Below are 27,797 nucleotides of genomic sequence, written 5' to 3'. Positions count from 1 at the left end.
CTTAGATATACATCACGATACAGAAGAACAGACAACTAAAAAATCACCAGTGACAAACTTCAAAAGTTAATATGAAATCATTCCAAAGCAAAATAAAATGCCAATATTTTAACAGTCCAATCAAAATCAAGTGCTGCTTTTTGTCCTGAAAATCAAATCATGTGACACAATTGTATGAAATTCAATATTCAGTTTGAGTTTCTTAATGAATATTCTTTTTCATTAAAAAAAAATCACATTACAGAAAGCATTTAATGTTCCATGACTGTTCAAAGATGGAAGATACATGCAAATATTCATATTGTGTATATGAATTAAACAAGTAAGTCAATTGTTGATCAGTGTTTAATATTTATTGAAGCGAAGCTACATACATGTATTTTTTTTAAGCTTTTCTAGATTTAGATATGGCATTTTGTGCTGTATTCCACACACTTCTTTTTCCTCAGACAGGGCTGTCCAGTCCTTTATGTTAAAATATTGTGCTGAACTCTATATTAGGCATGGCATGCCGTCACTAGAGCGGTTTTGGTGGTGGCAGGATGTTTTACAATGGTACGCCATCTGAGAGGTCAGAGTGGGTGGAGCCGTAGCTTGTAAGCGTGAAGTCTGTTGTTATTGGCTCCCGTGGTTGCTTGGAGATCTGATTAAACAAAACAGAAACAGCCTTTGATTAACCTTTTTTAAGAAATAGATAATAATTGATCATCATGTTCCAGACTGGATGATTTTCTTTCATGTTATTTTCTGTGAAATATTTCTATTTTGTGCTCCATGGAAGAAATAAAGTAATACTGGTTTGGAATGGCATGAAGGTGATTACATCATAAACAAAGAACATAATAAAAAATAATGCTGATACATACATAGTCTGATTTGCCAAACTCTTTAGAATAACTCATATTAGTTATATTAGAAACATGGAAGCTTGTTTCTGCCACTAAATATAAAAGAAGAAAATTGTGACTTTTCATCTCACAATTCTGACTTTTTTTCTCAGAATTACGTGACATAAACTAGTAAATTTGTGAGTTATAGTCAGAATTGCTTTATACACTGATCAGGCATTACATTATGAATATTATGTTGGTCCCCCTTTTTCTGTCAAAGCAGCCCTGACCCATCGAGGCATGGACTCCTCTAGACCCCTGAAGGTGTGCTGTGGTATCTGGCACCAAGATGTTAGCAGCAGATCCTTTAGGTCCTGTAAGTTGCGAGGTGGGACCTCCATGGATCGGACTTGTTTGTTCAGCACATCCCACAGATGCTCAACTGGATTGAGATCTGGGGAATTTGGAGGCCAAGTCAAAACCTCGAACTCATTGTTGTGCTCCTCAAACCATTCCTGAACCATTTTAGCTTCGTGGCAGGCACATTATCCTCCTGGAAGAGCCACAGCCACCAGGGAATACCGTTTCCATGAAAAGGTGTACATAGTCTGCAACAATGCTTAGGTAGGTGATACGTGTCAAAGTAACATCCACATGGATGGCAGGACCCAAGGTTTCCCATCAGAACATTGCCCAAAGCATCACACTGCCTCTGCCGGCTTGCCTTCTTTTGGCGGTGGACAGGGGTCAGCATGGGCACCCTGACTGGTCTGCAGCTATGCATCCCCATATGCAACAAACTGCGAAGCACTGTGTATTCTGACACCTTTCTGTCAGAATCAGCATTGACTTCTTAAGCAATTTGAGCTACAGTAGCTCATCTGTTTGATCGGACCACACAGGCCAGCCTTCGCTCCCCACATGCATCAATGAGCCTTAATTGGTCAGCCATGACCCTGTTGCCGGTTCACCACTGTTCCTTTCATGGAGCACTTTTGATAGATACTGACCACTGCCGACCGGGAACAGCCCACAAGAGCTGCAGTTTTGGAGATGCTCTGACCCAGTCGTCTAGCCATCACAATTTGGCCCTTGTCAAACTCACTCAAACTCCTTTACGCTTGCCCATTATTCCTGCTTCTAACACATCAACTTTGAGGACAAAATGTTCACTTGCTGTCTAATATATCCCACCCACTAGCAGGTGCCATGATGAAGAGATGATCAGTGTTATTCACTTCGTCTGTCATTGGTCATAATGTTATGCCTGATATGTGTATAAAGTCATAATTGAAATTTGTAATGCTGAGAAATAGTCACAATTGCAAAGTAAAAATTGCAGAAAAAACATCTCATAATTCTGACTTTATAACTGGCAATTGTTAATATCCTGTAATTTTGACTTTTTTCCTCACAACTGTTTCAGGTATTGCACAAAAGTTTATATCCCATAAATCCTACACCAAATTTTTTCATCTTGCTTGACTTACATTATCAAACTTAATTTCACTGAAGACTTCATTCTTATCGATAAACGTCAGCATGATCCAGTCGCAGATGATTGAGCACTAGATGAGAGATAATAAGACATTTCCCAATATTAAGTATGAGGACAACTCTGAACCAAGCTGTATGTCTGTAAACGGCTCTTTCCATCAGGGTTACTCCAGATCAAGCACTGTGAGTGAAACCTGAGAATCATTCCAATAATGTAATTTGCAAAGTGTTTATCTCTGCCATCACTGTCATTATCTCACACTTTCAAACCAAAATAACCTTTTTAATATACATTCAGCAATAACTTACAATCCCTACTGACGTCATGGCCGTGACTATGCTGATGATGGTTGGAATCAGACTGAATCTTCCTGCCTGAAAGGAAATATTGAAATAATGTTTCAATATAATGCGAATGTGCAGTTAGCATGTCAGAGAGGCACTAATGTACTTCCTGTATGTTCTCACATGTCCATGAACAATGACATCCAAGCGAATCCCATAGGCTTTAATGAGTGTTCTGTACTCCACACCATCCTTATGGTAATATTTTGCAAACCTGAAACGCAAAAAAAGAGTAATGATGAAACAACTTAAATGGATTAGATTAAATTAGCATTTATGGCCAAAAGTGTGCCGTAGTTTCAAATATTATAGTGCTGAATAGATTACAGATTGCACATTACATGATGAGAATTGTAGTTAGTTATGTAATGTTATATTACACATTTTAGGTAATTCTGAATACTTTTTAATTAGGTTTGACCTAATTCATCATATTAATCTGAATAGGACAATCTTATTGATAACATATTAATATAAAAAATACAAAGAGAAAGAAGAAGACTTTACAGACATATATAAGTGATAAACCGAAAAGATAAATAAGAAGATTTGCGGAGAATCAATGTAACCATGTAATCAATAAAAATATAACTGTAGTCTGATTATGAGAATTTTAAAACGTAATATAATCCAATTAAAAGTACTTAATTCTAGGAATCTGTTACCGTTATCCAGATTACATGTAATCAATTACTACCAAGCACTGTTTATTAATCTTTAAATAAAGCATACTAAAAATGATTCAAAGAGGAAAATCTTAATAATTACATTTTCCTTATGCAAAATGATTTTTGATGGAGGAAGTTTTCCTGAAAAGAGATCTTGGTAACACTTTAGTTTAGGGTCAAATTCTCGCTATTAACTAGTTGCTTATTGCCATGCATATTAGATATTGGCTGTTTATTAGTACTTATAAAGCAGATATTAATCCCTTATTCTGCAGGACTTAAACGCTACAAAAACTACCTTACTAACTATTAAAAAGCAGTAATTAGGGGTTTTATTGAGCCATAAGTCATAATTAAGAGTGAGAATTGGACCCTCAAGTTTGACCGAGAACTTTACTTTAAAAGGTCTTAAACCGCACATCCATGGTGCTGGGAGTCCTGCATATGCATTTTGCTATAGTATTCTTAATGATCAACTGATCTTCATTTTTAATGTCAATTGATTACAGAAGTTCCTGTTAAATGTACCAGCAGTTAATATAACCCTACCTGTAGTAGTATCCAGAGCTGGGCAGGTTTTTCCTCATGTCCAGCCTTCTGAATGAATATGTTGGAATGCATTTCGAGGGATCCACATCAAAATCACACTTCCAGTTAATGAACACGCCAATTATTCCACCCTAAACACATTAAAACATACATGAAACGGGTTACTTTTGCTTAAAAATGCAGGGGAGAAAATGGTATGCTATTTGACAGTAGACTGTATACATACTGTTCTGCAAAGCTCACTGAATTTCTCTCTGGCCTGCGCTGCGATGAAGCCCAGGCTGAACACTGGACAATAAGGGTTGGTGTCTGGGTGGTAATGGCACCGTAACAACTTCTTTGGCTTGTTTGGTTTGATATTGCCCCTATAAACCATAGGCAATTTCACTTTAGATCAAAAAAATATATATTTGTAGACCAAAACCTGTAAACCATAGCAAGATTTATGAAATGTTCTGAAACCATACCTCAGAACTTTAAACTTTGGGAAATGGATGGCATTCTTTATATACACAGTGAAATTAATGGCCTGTTCCAAAGCTGGTTCCCTGTGGGGACAGGAAGGACATTTCAGTGCATTTCTCTGCTTGATTTTTGACAGATCAATAAATTAAAGCGCAATACCTGACAACAGCATATTCCTCAATGGGACACCAGGTTTTGATCTCACAGGTCTTGAATGTGTCATTGTAGTATGGTATACACCGTCCTGTTCTTTGACCTATTCAAAAACAAGTTCATCACATGCTGATATAAGTCATATTCAAATTATGAATATGAAGTGATTGCTGAAGTGATTTTGGTATTAAAATTTGTACAGTGGGCCATCAACTGAAAATATTTTTTATTTAATTACTGGGAATTATTAATGTTTTACATTTATTTATTTAATTTTGGATTTAAATAATTTGTGCTGCAGTAATTCAAGCAAATTCTGACAATTATATTCATTTTTATTTTTCAATGATTATTTTTTTTGTAATGAGAAATTGCATTAAATCAGAAGAAGGTTAATATTAAAGTCGACATGAAACTACTATTTTTAACAAATTTTTGTTATTTTCTTCCCTATTGTGATGAGTGAACGGCTTCTCAAAAAAAAAAAAAAAAACGTAAGGCGGGGATTGATTTTGTTTATCTGGAATTGATTGGATAGTTCTGGTTTGCTATTGGTCGATCTCATGTGAGTGACAGGTTGCCCCGCCCTTGCGGCAGTAAACATGACATCAAGAGAAGAGAAGTCGCTGCACAAGGGAAGTAGCCTAGAAATCTAGACGCACCCTAGCGGCAGCAAATCTAATCTGCCGCGAGTGTCGTCTAGCAACTCTCAATACACTTCTGAGCTGTAAACGCCAAACTCTGGTCGGACAAACCACATCGTGTATAGAGTCGGTGGGCGGGGCTTAACATAATGACGGCCGAGTTGCGCTTGTGTAAAGCTCTGAGAAAAGAACAAAGAACAGCACTGAAGTCATTCTTAACAAGTGAAGATGTGCTTTGAGTTTTGCCGACCGGATACGGTAAAAGTTTAATATTTCACCTAGCTCTGCTTCACTTTTGTTGCTCTGGTGGGTTGTGGCGCTATACAATTGCATGCACACCGTGCAGAGGGAGTTTGAAAGACAACCGTTTATCCCGCCCCTCAGATTGAGCCCTGTCTATGGTGAGTTTCCAGACCAAACATCTTGATGTGGGTCTGGCTTTTCAGGCTACGAGGGAAGTTATTTTGATTAAAAATTATGAAGACTAATGATGCGTACAAATAATTATTTATTATAAATATTGGAATATTCCATAAACATAAAAATAAATTAGAAATGTTCATTTTGAATTTATGCTGACTATGATAGTTAAACTAGTGGTTTCACCCTTTTGGACCCCCCTGTATGTATGTGTGTACTGTATGTATGTATGTATGTATGTATGTATGTATGTACCGGTATGTATGTGTGTATGTGTGTAGGTATATAGTGGGGCAAAAAGTATTTAGTCAGCCACCAATTGTGCAAATTCTCCCACTTAAAAAGATGAGAGAGGCCTGTAATTTTCATCATAGGTACACTTCAGTTCACTCAGTTCACTCTCAGTTCAGAGAGACAGAATGAGTAAAACAATCCATTGTTTCCACATTGTCTGATTTTTAAAGAATTTATTGTAATGAAAAATAAAATAAAATTTGGTCAATAACAAATGTTCATCTTAATACTTTGTTATATACCCTTTGTTATATATATTGTTGACAATGACATAAGTCAAACGTTTTCTGTAAGTCTCCACAAGGTTTTTACTGTTGCTGGTAGTTTGGCCCATTCCTTAATGCAGATCTCCTCTAGAGCAGAGATGTTTTGGAGCTGTCTCTGGACAACACTCCCTCCAAAGATTTTCTATGGGGTTGAGATCTGGAGACTGGCTGTGGCTAGGCCACATCAGGACCTTGAAATGCTTCTTTCAAAGCCACTCCTTCATTGCCCGGGCGGGGTTTTTGGGATGATTGTCATGCTGAAAGACCAAGCCATGTTTCATCTTCAATGCCCTTGCTGATGGAAGGAGGTTTTTACTCAAAATCTCATGATACATGGCCCCATTCATTTTTTCCTTTACACGGATCAGTCATCTTGGTCCCTTTGCAGAAAAACAGCACCAAAGCATGATGTTTCCACCCCCATGCTTCACAGTAGCTATGGTGTTCTTTGGATGCAACTCAGCATTCTTTCTCCTCCAAACACGACAAGTTGAGTTTTTACCAAAAAGTTCTATTTTGGTTTCATCTGACCATATGGCATTCTTCCAATCCTCTTCTGGATCATCCAAATGCTCTCTAGCAAACTTCAGACGGGCCCGGACATGTACTGGCTTAAGCAGGGGGACACGTCTGGCACTGCGTAGTGTGTTACTGATGGTAGCCTTTGTTACTTTGGTTCCAGCAGGTCATTCACTATGTCCCCCGTGTGTTCTGGGATTTTTTCTTGTGATCATTTTGACCCCACAGGGTAAAATCTTGCGTGGAGCCCCAGATTGAGGGAGATTATCAGTGGTGTTTTATGTCTTCGATTTTCTAATAATTGCTCCCACAGTTGATTTCTTAACACTAAGCTGCTTACCTATTGCAGATTCAGTCTTCCCAGCCTGGTGCAGGTCTACAATTTTGTTTCTGGCGTCCTTTGAATGTTCTTTGGTCTTGGCCATAGTGGAGTTTGGAGTCTGACTGTTTGGGTCCTTACACCCCAGTAAAGATAGTGATGGGGGCACTATACAGTCAAAGAGCACCATCCTTTGGATGAGACGTTAAACCGTGGTCCTGTCTCTCTGTGGTCATTAAAAAATCCCAGGTTGTCCTGCGATAAAGAGTAGGGGTGTAACCCCGGCATCCTGGCCAAATTTGCCCGTTGGCCTCTGTCCATCATGGCCTCCTAATCATTCTCATATACCGACTGGCTTCATCACTCAGTCTCCAATCAGCTGGTGTGTGGTGAGCGTTCTGGCGCAATATGGCTGCTGTCGCATCATCCAGGTGAATGCTGCACACTGGTGGTGATTGAGGAGCCTGTTCCCCCCCTTCTATATATAAAGGGCTTTGAGTGCCTAGAAAAGCGCTATATAAATGTAACTAATTATTACCTGAAGGACTCCAAGATGGTGAGAAATAAGATTCTTTGGTCTGATGAGACCAAGATAGAACTTTGAACTTGAACTTGAACTTTGGCCTTAATTCTAAGTGGTATGTGTGGAGAAAACCAGGCACTGCTCATCACCTGTCCAATACAGTCCAAACAGTGAAGCATGGTGGTGGCAGCATCATGCTGTGGGTATGTATGTGTGTATGTATGCATGCATGCATGCATTATAAATGTAAACCCCACCATGACCGTCAAAATCAATTTCCCCTTGAGTGCAGTCCGAATCTTTTGTGCAGTTTGCATTGGCAACACTGTAATGCTGAAAAAGCACAGAAGAAGAAAAAAATCTGTTTTACTCAGACCAAGCATTAAAAAAACTAAACATCAATACTTTGTATTTATATTGTTGTTCAGTTTTTGCACTCACCTCAGCACATGTGCTCTGCGTCTGATCATGAGTCACTTCTTTTCTAAGAATTGTACTGATGACATCCCCTCCCTGTACGTGAAAAAATTCTGGGTTTCTAATCAATCAATATAATGCAGACCAAGTAAGAATATGACCTGATCTAGTAGGGGAAATATGATTAAATCACTTTACAATATCTGAATATATAGAATATCTGATCTGTCCTGGAAATTAAAGATGATGTAATGTTATAAATTTATGTAGTTTATATGTTTTATGGTCCCTCACCTCAGAAGGTCTGACATATTCTGTAGTGTCCTGAACGAAGTCGTCCAGTATGGCCACACCTCTCATCTCAGTGTACACCGAGCTCTCTGGACGTGTCTCAGTGTCCTGATATGCTTTCTGAGTAATAAATACATGCCTGCATGCATAAAAGATAACGTATGCAGATTTTATGTATGAACTATAAGATCAACATTAGAAGGTTAAACACTCATTATAACGCATTATAATTATTTAAAACTAAAACTAATGCTATAAACATTATAAAGATGTAAATGAAAATTCAAAAATAAAACTATGAATTCACAGCCAGATTTTTCTGTAAAACCTCTATAAATCAAATATGAATAACCAGAAGGACAACGAAGGTGCCATAATAAGATTTGACATTTCATAATATTTATATGAGAATACAATCTCTATATCACTTATTTATAATGACATTTTTATTACTGTGTTGTTCTGCTTTGGTCCATCTATAGACAAATATGATAAAGATCATGTATAACCAAATAAAAGTATCAAGTTTGCCGATTGACCAAACGTAATTTTTACATAAAAGATAGAGCAGAGGAAAGTAGATTCTTACCAAATGAAATATGTGATCACCAGGAACTGCACGGCTCTGTATATGACTCCTAGTTTTTTGTCCTTCACCACCATAACTTTTGGAGTCTCATAGTCCCAAAAACCCAGGAAAAAGTCTTTGAGGAATTCTAGACAACCCATTTTTTTAAAAAAATCAAATTGCTTACTTGTTCCAGAAAATATAAGGTCTTAATCTTCACCATTCACCACTGAACTGATGCTGTATGATGATACCCGCTCCTGTACTACAGCCTCTCTCTCTCTCTCTCTCTCTCTCTCTCTCTCTCTCTCTCTCTCTCTCTCTCTCTCTCTCTCTCTCTCTCTCTCTCTCTCTCTCTCTCTCTCTCTCTCTCTCTCTCTCTCTCTCTCTCTCTCTCTCTCTCTCTCTCTCTCTCTCTCTCTCTCTTCCCTCCCCTGAAATGGCAACCTTCTCCTTTTCTCAATGTTTCTTTATCATATTTTTATTTATGTTGCACTTTTTTTTAATTAATCTTAATCTTGTCTATTTTCTATATCTGCACTTAAAAGTGTATTATTAAAAAAGTATTTTATTTTATTGAAAGAAGATTTGTGTAATTAACTAGTGCAATGTGACTTTGTTACATGACAACTATAAATGATCGATTTCCTTGAAGTTGAATTGACTTGGTGTTATACTGTTGACTGTGGTGTTATACTAAATGTTGCCTTACATTTTTTGAGCAGTGTATGTATACTCAATAAATAATTTATATAGGCCTTGCTCATTTTTTTAAATGTATGCATAGATACGCAAAAATATATTATATATTGGGTATTTAACATATAAAAGTATTGTAATTTAAACATATTACATATAGTATAGTAATATTACACATACACACTGACATACGTACATCCGCTCCACGACACATTTATGCATTTCTATGCAGGCATTCCTGCGGGCGCCCTCAAATCAAGGGTCCTACTGTCTCGGCTAACTGACGTCACAGAAAACACGTGTGTTCGGAAGAAGCACGTTAGCATTGGCTCTGATCTGGAATCTATTTGCAGTTTTATTGCAATAGTTTTTGTTTTAGGTTTTGTCGAGTGGAAATAACATCCGCTGTGATGGGCGGATTACAGAAGAAAAAGGTAAGACAGCGATGCAGACCAAAACTGTCGCTAAACAAACATAGGTTGATAAGCACAGGGCCCTGCAGTCTTGTGTGCTTTAAACACATTACACTGAAGACAGCTAACATTTTACATATGCATATGTGTGATACATGTATTATGTATCACACATGTATCTACATCATAATCGTGACTTCTAACTTCAGTGTCCCTTTACAGCTGTATGCAGTTATACTTTGAATAATTAATAAGATATCTTAAGATCTAACAGTGTGAAAAATGAGTATTATTTCTTTATAGTCATACACACGTCATGTCAAAGCACTCGCTAACCTGTCATTTCTTCTTGTGTAGTATGAGAGTGGATCAGCCACGAACTACATCACCAGAAATAAAGCCCGCAAGAAGCTGAGTCTGAGTCTGGCTGATTTCAGGTTAGTAACAAAACAAAGCATTAGCTTTAACTAAATGTTCTATCCTGATGTTTTGGTCATTTTACATATATTATGTAATAACGTAGTGCATTTAAGTTGTCAAATACCGCATGCAATGTTATGTACATATTAATTGATATGTACGTCAGAGGTTTTCAGCTACTTTTAACTAGCTTCTAAATGCCAACCAAATCTGTGATGTGATCTTTAACCTCAGTAACGAAGGTTATTTAAAAGTTATTAATAAGCCTATTTATTTTGCTATCAAATATGAACAAGTACAATAAGTTAATTGTAATTAGTATATACAATATATTACCACTAGTTTCACAGGCGTAAAGGGATAGTTCACCCAAAAATGAAAATTCTGTCCTCATTTACTCACCCTCAAGTTGTTCCAAACCTGTATGAGTTTCTTTGCTCTGCTGAACGGAAAAGAAGCTATTTTGAAGAATGTTTGTAACAAAACAGATAGAGTATCCATTGACTACCATAGTATTTTTTCCCCCTACTATGGTAGTGAATGGTTGCTCTATCTGCTTTGTTACAAACATTCTCCAAAATATCTTGTTTTGTGTTCAGCATAGCAAAACTCGTACAGGTTTGGAAAAACGCGAGTAAATGACAGAATTTTAAATTTTGGGTGAAATGTCCCTTTAAGTATTCTAATATCAATGCACTAGTAGTAGTATACGTTTGTGTACTATTTCAATACTACTTAGGGCTAAATTATCCCACTTTTTATATAAATTTATGTATAAACGTTCACTTTAAGTGTAACAAACAACTACATTTTTTATATTTACTGCAGCTATACTACAAGTGAACTTTATAGGTAATACTGATTTACTAGTCAAATACTTGTAGCACATTTTTTAGTTTTTGAAAGTACACTTTGAAATATACTTTCAAAAAACTACTAGTTTAGTAGTTTTATTTTGTAAGTATACTTGTAGTAAACATAACATTATACTTACAAGACTTCATTTTTACAAGTTCTACTATGTTACTATTTGGGTAATCCTTGTTGTACTTAAATATGCTTTTAACTGTATTTTAAGTTTTGAAGTAAATTCCTATGTACATTTCCTGTTGACTAGCCTACAAAAAAAATCTGATTCTCAGAATTAGGAACATTTCCGTTTCCTTTCTAAATCAATATTTTCAAAACAATGTAAGTTTTTGAGAGTATTTAAAACTGTGGGAGAAAGCAGGTAATAGCCACTCAGTCAAGAGTGAACAACTATGAGCCAAGTATACTGACAATATTTCATTATATTTTTAAGTATATCGTAATCAAAGTACAAGTATAGGCTAAATATACTTAGACTTTTCTGTCAGTATACATAAGTTTAATTTGAAGTATATTTCTGAGAAATATATAAAAAGTAGACTGAAAATATTCTTTTTATTTTTAAGTTTAAAAGAAGCATATTAATAGCACATTTAATGTGACACAGCTATAATATCCCCACAGACTGTAGATGCTTTTAAACGTGGTCTTAAAACCCACCTTTTTAGCAGAGCTTTTGATTGATTTGTTACTTCTGAATTTTTCAGTTTTATTAATTTTCCAGTTTTATTAATTTTTTTGTTGTTGATTGTTTTAAAGCTGTAGCACTAAGATTTTGTTTAATATTAAGTGTGCGTTACAAGTAAAATTTATTATTGTTATTATTACTTGAATAAACTTTTTTTATGTGCAGTTATGCAGCTAGTTGCACTTGATCATTTGTTTAGTATATCTCTCCTGGTGTTGTTTGTGAACCACCAGTTAAGAAACACAGATGTATGTACTCTAACCTGCTTTGTGTTACATATTTATCCATTTAATAAAATTCATTGCGAATTAATACATGCATCTCATTTTATAGGCGATTATGTATATTGAAAGGAATCTATCCTCATGAGCCTAAACACAAAAAGAAGGTCAACAAGGGCTCGACAGCCCCTCGAACCTTCTACCTGCTGAAGGACATCCGCTTCCTCCTGCATGAGCCCATCGTTGGCAAGTTCAGAGAGTACAAGGTAAGAACTCTAGTGAAGCTGAATGCAGCTGTGTGTTTGCTCGTTCGTCATCTTTGCAAAAAAAAATTCCACAAGTATTATTTTCCTTCACTTCATCTGATGAAGAGATATTGGCCCTGTCCCAAATAGCACTCTAAACACTTGTGGTCTTCCTACGAGTCTGCACTTTAATGACATAACAGACAACATAAAGTCTTCTGTGGAGCTCGCTCTCTGTGCGGGCTCGGCAAAAGTGTGTACGAGGGCGCATATCGAACTCAAAGTCGTTGGTGAGCACTCTTTTTACACCTAAAATGAGAAACGGACATTTGGACTTAACGGACACGCATACACAGCAGCCATTGTAAGTCCACAAGACCGCAAGTTCATATTAAGTGTGTCATTTGGGACAGCGTCTTCCACTTTTGTATTACGTGTTCATGCATTTTAGAGAAACGGGAACTTAATTTGTTGAAATGTTGCTTTTTCTTCTTGGTTTGGTTTGCTTTCACAAGGCAACCTTTTAAAGCCTAACAAAATGTGTTTACACAAATCACATGCAAGTAAAACTGTCCTCTTATTGGTCAGAGTTTCCTCTGTCGTCTATCAACATAATTGACAAGTTCGATCCATGTGCTTATTGTGGCTTTATTTGTAACTGTGGAGACACACAAACACTAAACAAATCTAGCCATCATTCCCCCTCTTAAATTATATACTACGTTCAAAATAGTACTGAGGCAAATTCAAACATGAATGGATGTCCCCTATTTTGCCACACTGAATGTGGCAACCCTGCCGCTATTTTTATAGCACGTTATCCGTTATGAATTATAATACCATTTGGTTTGTTGGTCCGTTAGGTTGGATAGCTTTCACACTTCAAGCGAACCATCCCAACATTCCCCCTCGTTCAGGCGGTCTCTGATCGATTGTTTTGGTGCGGATCCGAGCGTGAATGCCGTGTTAACATATGCCTAGACAAACTGAAAGGGAGAAAACACACCAGGCTCCGAAACAGATGCTTGGGTGTGAAAGCATCCTTAGTTCAATTTATGATGCAATGAACTCGCTTTTTGTGATGACATTACAAAAGTTCAGAAATTACTGAAAAGTTGAGCTGCCTTTTAAAACGTATGCTTTTCTAATATTTTTTTCTCTTCTTTTTAACACTTTATGATGATGTTTTTTGATGTCTCACAGACAAGGAAAAAAAATATTCACTTCAAAATAATGGGTGAATTGAGTTTTTACTGAACATACATATTTGTTTTACTTTTCAGGAGATTGTATTTTGCATTGTTTGTATTAAAAATGCTTTTGGCCTCTATATTGAATTAAAGGGTTACTTCACAGCTTTTTCATATTAAACTGTTATTCCCTTAACTAAAACGAGTTGATACAAACCTCTCTCGTCTCAGTGCATGCACTTAATCTCTCTGACGCGCGGTGACGATCTGATAGCATTTAGCTTAGCTCCCTAAGCCCAGTTCATTCACTATGGTACCAAACAGAGATCAAGTTAGAAGTACCAAACACCTCCACCTACATTATAGTTCTCCTTTTTAATCCAATTAGAAACGCGCCACGTTTTATTTGGTCACCATACTTGATCGGTCAACTACCCGTGTAACTGTATTTAAATAGGGGAAACGTGGAGGTGTTTGGTCGCTTCTAACTTGATCTCTGTTTGGTACCATAGTGAATAAACTGGGCTTAGTGGGCTAAGCTAAATGCTATCAGATCATCACCGCGTGTCAGAGAGATTAAGTGCACACACTGAGACGAGAGAGGTATGAATCAACTCGTTTTAGTTAAGGGAATAACATAGTTTAATATGAAAAGGCAGTGAAGTATCCCTTTAAGAGATAAATATATACGCGCAGCGCATGACAAAGAAAGCTGATATGCGAAAGAAATATGCGCGCATGAGAAAATGAAGCTTGGTGCAGGACATGCTCGCGCTGCCGGACTCTGACCTGAAGCGCGCTCGCATGACTTTCATACAACGTACGATCACGATTCGGTTCTTTCGCGGATTATTGTTTGGGTTTGATGTAAAAATGCATGGTCTGGCGAGTATTCAGGTGAACACAGTCAGATATGTCTTTACTGAACGAATACAGTTAAGGTAATTAGATCCGTGCAGGTCTTAAGCCAGACCTAATATTCTGTGTGATTAAAGTTAATCAAACAATGAAAAATAGAAAACCACCACATGCTGGGGTAAATAACTAAAATATATTTATTAAGAATCCGTGTATAGTTCAATTATAGAGTGAAGACTAAGCAGTTTTATATTTGTTTTCTTGACTTGCCTCTGTTGAATAGACCTAATGTAGCTGAAAAATAAAGCAGTTTTTGTGATATTGTTTGTAATTTGCATTTTTTGCTTATTTTTAAAAACAAAGATACAATTAAAAATCTATATTATAATTATAAAATTACATTTAAAAAATATGAAATTGCTCGTATCATGAAATTAGCTTTTGGTCATCCCAACCTGTTGAAGTGAAAGGCTAGTGATTGATAATGGGATCTCTGTACGGATGTTCACACTGGCATGTAGTTATTACAGCAATAAGAAGAGGGAATGGTCAAAAACCAGGGCAGGAACATGCTGGCCAAGTTAATTTTTTGTAAGTTTCTGTTGAAAAAAAGTTCTGTTGTCATATTATTCATATTATCTAGGGTTTTTTTTACCGTGGTATCGATTTAGTATCGGCATCGAGGTATTTTAGTCTGGTATTGAAGTCATAATTTTGGTATCATGACAACACTACTCGATTGATTCAGTGGCTTAATGCTAATAATAGATCACATAATTGCCACATGAACTTCTGAAGAAAAACACTATACAATTCTGATATTTTGATGTTTAAGTAGAAAATGTGTAAGTTGCAGGAGGAACTTGTGAACTTGAGAAACTCTGAAGCTTTGCTAACAGAACATGTTTGTTTAATGCTTAAAAGAGGCATCCAATAGGCCTTAAATTTAGCAGATTTATTTTATTTGGGTATTTTTTTATTGAATATTAGGCACCGTTTACACCTGGTATTAAGGTACATTTTGGTTGATCGGATCGCAACTGGACGACGCAAAATACATGTGTAAACAGGGCCTAAAAAGTTTTGAGCTTGCTTGTCCCCTCAACTAAATAATAATAATCAACCCTCAACCGCTTCCAGAGGTATTCAAAAAATGTATTCCACCAGATTGCTTTCATAGCGTAAATGCTCATATTGTCAAACAAAAGACCACCTACTGACCGTATACATTACGGAAAGCGCACTAGCCAGACAAGATTTAAACTTTGTTGCCTGGAGACCTGAGTTTGGTTTGAAGATGAAAAACATACCACACAATGTTCTCTCACCGTTCCTGATTTATTTCTAACACACACTCACTGTGTTCTGCGTGGTCTTGTGGCTTTCAGAGCAGAAACAAAAACTGCTGCCTCGGTTTAACGTCTCTGGGCGCATTCATAAGTATGCACATTTAGTCCACTAGATCGAAAGATTTGAAAAGGCCCATACATGTACCTTCTCATAGACCCTGCCCTTGAATAAATCAGGACAGAATGGTTGAAAGTGGACAGAAGGGACCAAGTGTATTCGTCTCCCTCGTCTACTTGTGATCCGATTAAATTTGAAATGTATTTATGAAGAGAAAAACCCTTTGAGATATTTCTCATTTTCGAGGGGACCTCAAAACGCATCTTAATAATACCAGGTGTAAACAGGGCCTCAGAAGTAGAAAAACCTGACACAAAAAATTACCCAGCTGATTATTAATAAATCATCTGTGTTAGATATCAGACCTTTTCATTCTTATGGCCAGTATGGTATTGAATTTCAATCTATCGGCTGATAAATATCAGTGCATCTCTAGTAATAACTAATGCCGTATTGTTTGCACACCCTCAGGCAGTCTGTGGTCTCACTCGTTCCTTGATTTCAGATTTTTGTGCGGAAACTGCGGAAAGCATATGGGAAGGCTGAGTGGAGCGGAGTGGAGCGACTGAAAGAGAACAAGCCTGTGTACAAACTGGACCACATCATTAAGGAAAGGTGAGAGTAAATGCAGTGCTGTCTGTGGCCTGCAAGCGACACACTTCAACTCTTTGGCTCAAAAACAACAAGTTTTCTTTGTGTCCAGACAGTGTTATGTGATAAGCACGTGTTCAGACACTGTTGTGAGTCTGGGAAGTGTCTCAGTCCCTCTCCACAAAACAGATCAGTTATGAGAAATCCAAAAAGTCACATAAGAATATGATACTTTAATTATCTTGGCTCGACTCACTGTCTCACCTGCCTCTGCATCAGCAGGATTTGATGTTTTTATTTATTATTTCCCACCCAAGTAGAACATGCACTACCGTTCGGAAGTTTGGGGTCCTTAGGATTTTAAATGTTTTTGAAAGTATCTTTTGTTCAACAAGGCTGCATTTATTTGATAAAAACTAGGGGTGTAACAACATATCATGTTACAATATATTGCAATTTTTTTTTTAAATGCATAGTCTATGGCCGATATGGCCAAAAAAATCATATCTCTGTATTTTTGGTTGATTGGTGATACAAGGTATATATCCCGGTATTTTGTACGTTTTTCTGTTTGGATAAAAAAATAATTCTTTTATTTCACATCCTGTCCAATGATGTCCTAAAAACAATGTTGACATTGAAGGCTATAACCATATAATGTAATGTAGGATATGCAATATATTGTGCAAATTGGGGGTTTACAATCTAAAAACAAAAGGAATAATTTTGTTTTTAAATTCCCCAAACTAAATGGAATGGACTGCATTTATATAGCTCTTTTATCCAAAGCGCTTTACATTTTTGCCTCACATTCACCCATTCACACACCGACGGCGATGTCAGCCATGTAAGGCGCCATCCAGCTCGTCAGGAGCAGCTGGGGTTCGGTGTCTTGCTCATGGGCACTTCGACACTTGGTCAGGTGGAACCGGGGATTGAACCACCAACCTTCTGGTTTGTAGACAACCTACATGAACCACTGAGCCACTGCTGCCCCCATATATGATATGGGCCCATTACGCCCCCATTAAAATTCCATATATGGCACATTTATTGTCCAACAATTATTTTAGAAATATGTATACTTTAGTCAGAATTATTGCGTTCCTATTCTATTGCGCTCCGTCTGGCGGCGCTCGTTCACTGAAACATGAAGTTTAGCAGAGATTGACTTTTAGAAGGCTTGTCCTCTTCGGAAATTAAAATGGAAATATTTGCAGGTCTTTCTAACATTTTCAGATTGAGAATATACCTCTGAAATGTAAGTTATGCAAGTTAAGTTATGAGGAAAGCACCACATTTCATTAAACCGCATTAAACAGTGCAAGTATTTATCTGTATGTCAGCACAAGTAGCTCTGAACATCTGACAGGCCAATCTGCTTCAAACTATACTATTGATATAGAGTTAACTATATCCAGTTATTTTGAAGCCATATAAAGCATTCTTTATATATCTTGCACTTATTCTGCATCAGCTCATTTTGCGAACTCTGCTATTTTTTTAGATGCGCTCATATCAATCATATATCGATACACGGTGTGCCTCATTTCATATTGTCTCTAAAACATATATCGATATATTGTAAAAACTCGATATACCGCCCAGCCCTAGTATCATGGATGGTGACAATATCTATTGTGTCTAGTTCACCCAAAATGAAAATTACTGTGAGGTTTAGAGGTTTAGTACTATATATAATGTATAATAATGCAATGGGGGATTAATGGTGGGTCCTCCTGATAATGCCTAATGTATTATGTTTCCACTAAAATATATATATAGCCAGTGCAAGCATATTTGTCAGAATCATGAATATTTTTATTCTGGTGCCAGCATTGTCCTGTGCAAATTTTGCATTTTAATCAACAGTAAAATAACAAAAATCAACAGTAACTTTTTACCATATGTATTTGAGTATTGCATTAATAGTGTCGTGATATGTATCGAATTGTGACATGATAGTATCGTTACACCCCTGGTAAAAAAAGTAATATTGTGAAATATTATTACAATTTAAATTTTTAACTTTTTTAATGTATTTTAGTGCCACAGGATCGGTCAAAAATCATTCTAATATGCTAATTTGCTGCTCAAGGAACATGTACTATTATTCCAAGTGTTGAAAACAATTGTGCTGCTGCTTTTGAATGGAAACCATCCATGATGCATGTTTTTTTCAGGGTTCTTTGATGAATAGAAAGTTTAAAAAAACAGCATTCATTTGAAATGTAAATCTTTTGTATCATTATAAATGCCCTTACTGTCTTTCTTAAATTATCCTTGTTGAATAAAAGTATTAATTGCAATTACAATACTGCAATAAAGACATTGGGCTTGTACTTGCATTTATAACTTTCTCATTAGAAAACACCATGAAATAGCTTGACAGGTGCAGCCTTTCTGCTTTTCCTCATTAATGCCTACTTGAGTGTGGGAATCTCAAATTGTTAGTTAATATTTCCACAACATCAACAGTCTGCCACCAAATTTAGCTTCTTTATCTCAGATATCGCTAAAATGTTTTGTTTAGCTGGCACATTTCTTCCTTCCTCTATTTTTCTATGAGCGGTCTGTCATCTCCTTGTTGTCTTGTTTTTTTCCAGATATCCCACGTTCATTGATGCTCTTCGTGATGTGGATGATTCCCTCTCTATGTGTTTCCTGTTCTCTACGTTTGCCCGCACGGGAAAATGCCACGTTCAGACAATTCAGCTGTGCCGGAGACTCAGCGTCGAGTGGATGAACTACGTTATCTCCTCACGCGCCCTGAAAAAGGTGTCGTGTTACATTTGAAAAGAGTGAAAAATAATTCATTAATGTTAGAACTAGTGTACCAACAACCACTTTTCTGACCCTTTATGATTGTTTTTTCTTTTAGGTTTTTCTTTCCATTAAGGGTATTTACTACCAGGCAGAGGTCCTGGGGCAAACCATCACATGGATCATACCGTATCAGTTTGCCCATGATGTGAGTATAAGAGATATCTTGTACTCTTGAAGTACCACACATGAAAAGCATTTGAGAAGCAGGTTCGATCCCAACTATTTCCAACTCTTGGTAAATTGGGACAAAATTGCTATTTTAATGAAGGAATCGGGATGTCTGAGTGAGTCACCTGTCAGTGGCGTCATATCTGCGTTCCCCTCGGTTTCCGCAGCCGTGCTCAGCTCCTCAACACTCGGTCCTGCTCTGCTTTATACTACATTAACGTTAATAGCCGCATCCATAAACATGAGTCCTGTCCCGATTCTTTCCCACCGGCTGTGAGGTGAAGGCCACATGTCCCAAGATGCTGAGCTCAAACTTGGCGTCATCAAGCTATGCCTTTGGTTAAAATAGGCGCCTCTAGCGGACAGAAAAGTTGCATATTGCACCTTTAAAGTAGAAAACAGTTATTTTAAATTAAAGTAATAGTTTGCAATATTTCTACCAAGTAGGGTGTTGTAACTTAAAAATATAGCAATTATTAAACATTGGTGTCTCTATCAAATTACTGCTGTTAACTATGTAAAAACCATAGATCATCTGGATTAGTATAATGCAGTCTTTCTATAGATTATTTTCAGTAGCGTACCGTGGGGTTTTAGTCAGGGCCTTCACTAACGATCAACACGCCCCACGCCATAACAGCACACGCACACACACACGATCCACAAGCCCCACGCTGTCGCCATAACAACAAACACACACACCCACACGCACAAGTTTGTTTTTGTGACATATGGGGACATTCCATAGGCGCAATGGTTTTTATACTGTACAAACCATATATTCTATCCCCCTACACTGCCACTGCCCCTAAACCTACCCATCACAGTAAACATTCTGCATTTTTACTTTCTAAAAAAAAAAATCATCCTGTAACGTTATGATTTATAAGCATTTTGAAAAGTGGGGACATGGCCAATGTCCTCATGTTTCACCCTCTCCTTGTAATACCTGTCATAATACACATTTGTGTCCACACCCACAACATACAATAATGCACTGTACGCAATACTACTACGAACTTTGCTTTCATAGTGTTCGTTGGGAAGGGGGCAAGCAAAAAGTACACGCGAGACAAAAAGGCAATTTGACTATTTATTGATGATACTGCACTCGCGTTTCACCGTTTAGGCAAATGGTGAAAAGAATCAAAATCAGCTGGCACAAATACTCTTAAACAAACAAAAATATGGACCAACAGAACATCCAAAGAAACAGAAAAAACACTGCTTGTTAGCTAACATTACCGGCTTGACATCAGGATCGATCATTCGCACGGCCATAGTTTATTTCACACAGAATTCTCAAAACCCGCGAAAAGTTCAGACGGCTGATGACATCAGCAGGGGGTTGCACACCGACACATCGCTGGGCCTCTGGGCCGTTCTTTCACTACACATCAAATTTTGATTGGCTAATGACCCACGTCAGTCAAAGCTATGGTCCAATGGAAAATAGCAGCTTCAATGGAAGGCAAGCTATTCTACTAGTGCTGGTCCTCGGGGCTGAGATGCGTTTAGATGATGACATATGGAAAATACACCCAAAATAAATACATTCTTTCTGGAAATATAATCGTTACTATATGTGTGTGTGTGTGTGTGTGTGTGTGTGTGTGTGTGTGTGTGTGTGTGTGTGTGTGTGTGTGTGTGTGTGTGTGTGTGTGTGTGTGTGTGTGTGTGTGTGTGTGTGTGTGTGTGTGTGTATGTGTGTATGTGATTTTGACAGGGCCAGCAGAGAAGGCCCTGCTGGCCCTGACAGCCCACCACTGATTATTTTATGATGACTGTTTAACATACCATACCCCTGTCTCTGCTTTCCTTAGCACCCTACAGATGTGGACTACAGAGTCATGGCCACATTTACCGAACTCTACACAACACTGCTTGGCTTTGTCAACTTCCGTCTTTACCAGACTCTCAACCTTGTCTACCCGCCTAAGGTATCAAATGTGCTTAAATGCCTTTATATTATGCAGTTGCAGAATTCTAAGTAATTCTAATTGGGATTTTAATCTGTTCTTTTTGTTGCGTGCGTGTTAGCTTGATGGACAAGGGGAGTTCAGTCTCAAATCAGAGTTTGAAGAAGATTATGCCCTGGAATCAGAAAGCTATACTGAGGTACAAGTAATTTACTTTCTCTTTTCTTATCAATATTATCTTGTGCTTAATGTTACAGTGTGTTTAAAGACTTGCATCTTCACATCTCCTTGCAGAAACTGTCAGCGCTGAGTGCCAGTCTGGCTCGTATGGTCCCAACAGTAGAGGAGGAGGAGACACAACTGGACCATTTTCCTACTGAAGGGGTGAGCGAGTGACAGTTGACTTTATAGTTAGGGATTTCGTAATGAGGAAATGTTCCTACCAGCTAATAAACTCTTGATATTTTCAGGGCTTAAAAACAGAAAAAATATCAAGCGGTTCACTCCGAGCAGAATCAATATTTTAGAGTTTCCGTTTTTCGTTCCTCATTAAACATTACTGTTCTGAAAACGTTTTGATTGAAAACAATACTGGTTAGTAACGTTATTTTGATTTAGCCTATACTTTAAATAAATATGTATAAATAAAGACTTTTCATTCAATAATAAGATAACGTGATAATTAAACTTATATATAATTAAATAATAATAACCACAACCGAAATACCTGCATTAATTACAAAACAGCTGGAAAAATACTGACCTGTTTTAATGGACCGTTAAATAATCAAAAGTTGGCCCTCTTATTTATTCTTTTCAGAAGAGTGATAACATTCTTTGTAGCCTACATAACGTTTTTCCAACACGACTTGTTTTAAACTTTAGCCCACATGAATAAAAAATAAACTAGATAACTATGCTCTTTAATGCACCGACAACTGCTAATTTCAAAGCAAACACTGCGCAACACGTCCTTGCATCACATAATCATATTCAGTCAGCGAATAAAGCTTGATTATTTAATGCAATATAACATTTGTAAAACTACAACATTTCTAACATTTAACACAAAGCATCAACATATTTTTAAATCAGTCTATTTGACCTAAATCAGTCTATTTGAGCTTAAAGTGCGTACTGCTTGTTTAAAAGAAATATCCTCCAATATCTGTGCATGCATTGAAGACCACAGTGAGGAAAAAATGTACTTGAGGCATGAAAATGCGCGCTCCACTGACTTGCGTTACGTTGCTGGTAGTGCAATAACATTCATAGATGACTGCTGTGTGGGCATTTCACTCATGCTTGATGTCAATGTCACATGCTGTAGTACTCAATTCATGATTGGTTACTGCCAAATTAAAATATTAAAGAGAATGATAAAATAATGTTATTAACCGGTTAAAGGTGCACTATGTAGTATTTTTGCAGTAAAATTTCCAAAAACCACTAGGCCAATGTTATATATTTTGTTCAGTTGAGTACCAATATCCCAAATATGTCTACTTGTAAATTGTGAGAAAATTGCTATTTTAACTAAGGACCCGGGACGTTTCAGCATAGCGTCTGAGGAAGTCGCCTGTCAAGTGCGTCATATCTGGGCTACTCTCGGTTTCGGGTTTTATTTGGCAGAAGCGCTTTACTCTTAGCAACGTGAACAAGTGAACGCACGGAGTAACGTCATAACATCATTTTCAACACACTTAAATGTATCTAATATGATAAACAGAGCTGCATTACCTCAAAATCATTACAGGAAAAGAGGAAATAGTGTGGGTGCCCCGGCGACTGTGTCCCGTCTCGTCATAATAAAAGTCCCGGTGCTCGCAAGCCGTGCGTTTGTGTAACAATCGCTCCGGCAGCCGTGCTCAGCTCCACAACACTCGCTCCTGTTCTGCTTCACACTACAGTAACGTAATAACTGCATGCATTAACGTGATTACTACCCGTGTCCTGTTTCCCACCGGCTGTGAGGTGAAGACCACATGTCCCAAGATGCTGCGCTCAAACTTTGCATCATCAAAAAAACGCCTTTGTTTTGAATAGGCGCCCTCTAGCGGATGGAAAGTTGCATAGTGCACCTTTAATGGTTATTTCAAATAAACATTTCTGTTCAGAACAATTAAAATTGATTTTGGTTTCATTTTCGGTTTTGGTCCTGTTAAAATTTAGTTTTTTTCCGTTTTAAATTTTTTGAACGATTTCGTTCCTTGAAACGGTTCAAAACCCTGTATATTTAGCAATTTTACTACCAACCCATGTTGCGTGTTGTAACTTTAAAAAAAGGGAATTAATTAACATTGGTGTTACCAGTTAAACCGGGGAATGGTTCAGTTTCCAATTAAAAAAAAAAAAATCTGCATTTCTACCACATAAGCAGCCAAGTTTTATTAAATGCCCATTTTGCCAACAGTGAATGACTCCTTTAAAGCCTGTATACTTATTAAAACCCCACCCAAAATGAACCATGATTATTTGGACAGTTTATATTAATAACTGTTGTTATTTAGAAATGGTAATACAATTGCTATTCTTATCAATTTAATAATTCTAATAAAATGGCTAAAATACTTTGTGGTGAAAATGGAAGACATGAACATTTCAGACTTTGTAAATTTATTAACTAATGATAGTTATTTGTAGAGCACCTTTCATAAAAGGCAGCTCAAAGTGGTTCAAAGGTCAGAATGTAGAAGCTTTTATTGTAGTAAAGTCAGAGCTGTCAGATTCCTGTCAGCTTGCTAAAGCACACGTGGCTTCTGTAATTACTGGCGCTGTATTACTCCACAATAGCGTTCCACACTTCAGGTTCACTAAAAGAAAGTGTCACAGGACACTTGTTATTTAGTCACACATCACAAAACATCAGTGAAGCAATTAAGCCGTGGTTTGATTAATTGTTGTTTTGGATGGACCTCACATCCTCATGTTTCATGTTCACTGAGGGAGACTGTTGCTATGGTTACACGGTGAAGGTGTTAAAAAACATTCTGATGAAACCAGCATGACTACAGGTGAACTTTGTCCTCATTATTTAATTTCGCTTTTATAAAGCTTTAATTATAATACGCACTTTCAATTACAGGAGGACCTGGAAAAGATGGAGGTGAGAGAAAAGATGGAGCAGGAGCAGAACAAACAGAAGAAGCTCTTCGAGGGCCTGAAGTTTTTCCTAAACAGAGAAGTTCCCAGGGAATCGCTGGCTTTTGTGATCAGGTGAAGGAGTGTGACATACCAGCTCATTTTTATCTATGGTACTTTCCTTAAATAGGGTACAAATTGGTGTGCTGTTTTTTTTTTTCTTTGAAGGCACAAATCCCATGTTCCTTGGAGGAAGAACTGTTGATCTAGTAAAATGAACATGAAAATATTTCCATTCTCTGATTTCATTGGGGGTTTTTTCACCTCTGCTGTATGCCTCAGCTAAATCATGCAATAATCATCATATCTATGTGACATATTATAATCATATTTGTGACTGTTTAATTCAGTTTACTGTAGAAATATTGTTTTTAATTCTGACTAACAAATGTATTGTTTGGTTATTTTTTACACGTTATTGCATAGATTATTCCTTTATTTAAAAAAATCTGTCCTCTAATACGGTGACATGCAGGAAGTGACATGATTTGTACAGCATGGTGGGAACACAAAGGAATAACTTTTTAATTTATTAATTTTCTTAACATGCATTCGCTCAACATTTCAACCCTCGTATCATATAGTTATTTATTGATGATTTTATCAATAAGTAGTACCACAAAGCCATTTGATGCCATGTGTGTATATGTGTACATACAAACATATGTGTACATACAAGCACACGCATACACACACACATACATGCATGCTTTTTATTTGTCTTAAAAACACAAACATGAAACATTGTTTTAAAATCACTAACCTTGTATAAAAGATAGAAAATAAAAATGTTCATATTTAATTTCACCAACGAGGGTGAACAAAACATTTTAAGTATCGCTTTTATTTTATGTTCCTTTGTTTTTATTTGTTTTTACAAAAAGCCCTATTTGTGGAAAGTACCATAAGTTTACAGTGTTTGGTTTTACTTTGCAGTGATTTGCATAAATGTAACTGTTCTTAGATGTTTGTTTTTCTACGGCTATAGTTTGTGTATGTTTTTCAACTTTACCAAAAGTTGTGTTTTGTGTCTTCTGTTGTGCAGGTGTTTCGGTGGACAGGTGTCCTGGGATAAATCATTGTGTATCGGCAGCACATATGATGCCACAGACGAAACAATCACACATCACATTGTGGACAGACCCAGCATTGAACAACAATATATCAACAGGTCCGATACAGACTGTATATTATACATAATATTGTATGTTTATGTACATTCTTGTTTTAATGCATTTCTCATCCTTGCAGGTACTACATCCAGCCGCAGTGGGTGTATGACTCTGTCAACGCCAAGCTGCTGTTACCCGTAGAGGAATACTTCCTGGGAGTTACACTGCCGCCCCATCTGTCACCATTCGTGGAGGAGACTGAGGGCGACTATGTGCCTCCTGAGAAACTCAAGCTCATGGCCCTGCAGAGAGGAGAGAAGCCACGTGAGGGGTTTTGCCATTCTGATTTTGATATGATTGTGTGTGAATGTTGAGTGATTGTTGTCTTCAAAATTGGACTTCACAGAAATGGAAGAGGGAGAGGAGGAGGAGGAAGAAGATGATGATGATGACGACGACGAGGAAGATGATCAAAGTGAGGAAGAAGATGAAGCAAATCTAGCTGAAATGGAGGAGAAGAGATCTCAAGGAAAGGTAAGATGAATTTAAGTTTGGAATTTTGCTTTCTGACACCACTGATGCAGAAATTACACACTTATATTCAGGGCTTGACATTATCATCAACCAGCCAAATGCAGGTGGATTTCAGCAGTGCCGTGTAACAGTCACTCCTACTAGCCACTTTAGCAGGTTAAAGTCTTTTAAAAAGGTCAAATAAGTGCAATGTCAAAAATCTTGATTTTTTTTTTTTTGACACATATCAACGCTGAAATATCTGAAATGCTTCCAATACTCACTTTCTACCGAATACACACTACCAGCTGTGCTTTCTCACTCTCCCATCTCTGACATCAAGTTGACACACAAACACTCCTCGTTTCTTTTGCTCCAAATTAATATTATTGGTGTTACAGGGCTTGAACTTCTTCGTGGGATTGCACATATTGCAAATAATTGTAATGCATAAAGCCACCTTTCACTAATACATTTCGTTATTTTCTCTGCTTATTGCGCTTAAACAATCAAATACACAAAATAATGTCAAAATGCCAGTTTTTGCGAGTATTTATGTAAAAAACAGTCAGTTTTAAGTGAACATAAACAGTTAAGAAGGAAAACGCATGTGTAACAGTATAATGGATCCGTGTGTCCGGTCTTAATGTGACAGCACCCTAATATACCTGCTGGCAAATTGAGATGGTATTAAAAATATCTATTTGTGTTTTCCCCATTGTATGGATGTCCAAATTGTGGCCAGTGAAAATGCTAAATGGCTAATAACTTTGGGAAACCACTAGAAAAATGTATGTCTCACCCTGATTATAGTAGTAACAACATTTAAACACAAAGTCTACTGTATCATGTTTGATATATTGTATCTTTATAAATTGAAATTTTCTTTAGAGGAATATGTTAAATATAAAAACAAAAGTGTAAAAGTGTGTCATGGGCTGGTTCTCCCACAGAGCTTGTCAGTAAAGGTGACTCCTGGTAAAGCCAAAGCAGAGAACCGCAAGCGAGCAGCCGAGGAGGAGAAAGCAGAGGAGAAGAGGCTGGCCATCATGATGATGAAGAAGAGAGAGAAATACCTCTATGACAAGATCATGTTTGGCAAGAAGAGAAACGTCAGAGAGGTAAGTCTGCTTAGAAATAGATGCCAGGTACCTTTTCACAATCATAGATACTCTCTTTTGTAAATTAAAGAAAATAAAATTGCCGTCTTACCAGTGAAATTATTATTATTTGCGCTGTAAGATAAGTCTTTATAAAAATGTGTGCTTTGGTTAATGGTTAAACGCAATACTAGTAATTCAGAGCTAGCACAGTGGCTGTCAAAGCCCATTTAAATGTTTTAATTATATAAGCTCCAGTGACCTAGATCGACTGCAGTGTTCTTGAATCTAATACACACTTTCCAACAGGCTAACAAGCTAGCTGCTAAGAGGAAAGCCCATGATGATGCCAGCAAAGACAAGAAGAAAAAGAAAAAGTGCTAAAGGACTGGTTCTTATATGTATTAAAATGCTTCTCATGCTTTTTCCCCTCTTTTTAAGAGACTTGGGAGGAGTGTTTCTTCTCTCATTTCAACTCATTGCGTCATTTAATGGGGATTGTACATGATTCATTGAACTCGATGTGTCATTTTGTAGTTTTTTCAAACTGGTATTCAGTAACTACCGAGCTGTCATTCTGCATTTCATTATCTGTCTTTGTGTGTCAGGCCTAACGTAGTTTGACACATTTCTAATAAACAAAATAAT

At 37.1% G+C, this 27,797-nt stretch overlaps 2 protein-coding genes across 3 annotated transcripts; one reads left to right on the top strand and one right to left on the bottom strand.

Moving 5' to 3' along the window:
- On the bottom strand, positions 1-10,258 carry p2rx2 (purinergic receptor P2X, ligand-gated ion channel, 2). 2 transcript variants are annotated; one of them, XM_067439479.1, is made up of 13 exons: positions 10,217-10,258; positions 8,790-8,916; positions 8,204-8,339; positions 7,934-8,005; positions 7,750-7,825; positions 4,514-4,610; positions 4,357-4,437; positions 4,116-4,254; positions 3,890-4,020; positions 2,796-2,886; positions 2,637-2,702; positions 2,321-2,398; positions 1-643 (listed from the first exon to the last, which is right to left on the bottom strand). In XM_067439479.1, the coding sequence occupies exons 1-13, from the start codon at positions 10,221-10,223 to the stop codon at positions 548-550; spliced, it is 1,197 nt and encodes a 398-aa protein (XP_067295580.1). In that variant the 5' UTR covers positions 10,224-10,258; the 3' UTR covers positions 1-547. The 2 variants fall into 2 exon arrangements, with proteins under 2 accessions (XP_067295580.1, XP_067295579.1); XM_067439478.1 differs by lacking the exon at positions 10,217-10,258 and having other exon boundaries at positions 8,790-8,998.
- Positions 9,727-27,797, top strand: pes (pescadillo). The gene is given in 15 exon segments (XM_067439480.1): positions 9,727-9,901; positions 10,238-10,317; positions 12,192-12,345; positions 16,285-16,394; positions 18,977-19,148; positions 19,252-19,341; positions 21,188-21,304; positions 21,405-21,482; positions 21,578-21,667; positions 24,369-24,499; positions 25,470-25,595; positions 25,676-25,905; positions 25,943-26,070; positions 27,003-27,170; positions 27,459-27,797. Coding segments are annotated over 15 exon segments (1,773 nt in total). The 5' UTR covers positions 9,727-9,877; the 3' UTR covers positions 27,534-27,797.

Source organism: Pseudorasbora parva, chromosome 3, assembly GCF_024679245.1.
Source record: "Pseudorasbora parva isolate DD20220531a chromosome 3, ASM2467924v1, whole genome shotgun sequence".
Lineage (NCBI taxonomy): Eukaryota > Metazoa > Chordata > Actinopteri > Cypriniformes > Gobionidae > Pseudorasbora > Pseudorasbora parva.
The sequence above is the reverse complement of the archived record's forward strand: the minus strand, read 5'-3'. Positions and strand labels throughout refer to the sequence as shown.

Excerpts from the sequence above, each read along its gene's own strand:
- p2rx2 (XM_067439478.1), bottom strand. The coding sequence starts at position 8,929 with ATGGGTTGTCTAGAATTCCTCAAAGACTTTTTCCTGGGTTTTTGGGAC. Across the intron at positions 8,006-8,203 it reads AATATGTCAGACCTTCTGAG|GGAGGGGATGTCATCAGTAC; the intron begins GTGAGGGACCAT and ends TTTCACGTACAG. Across the intron at positions 2,703-2,795 it reads ATGTCATTGTTCATGGACAT|GCAGGAAGATTCAGTCTGAT; the intron begins GTGAGAACATAC and ends ATTTCCTTTCAG.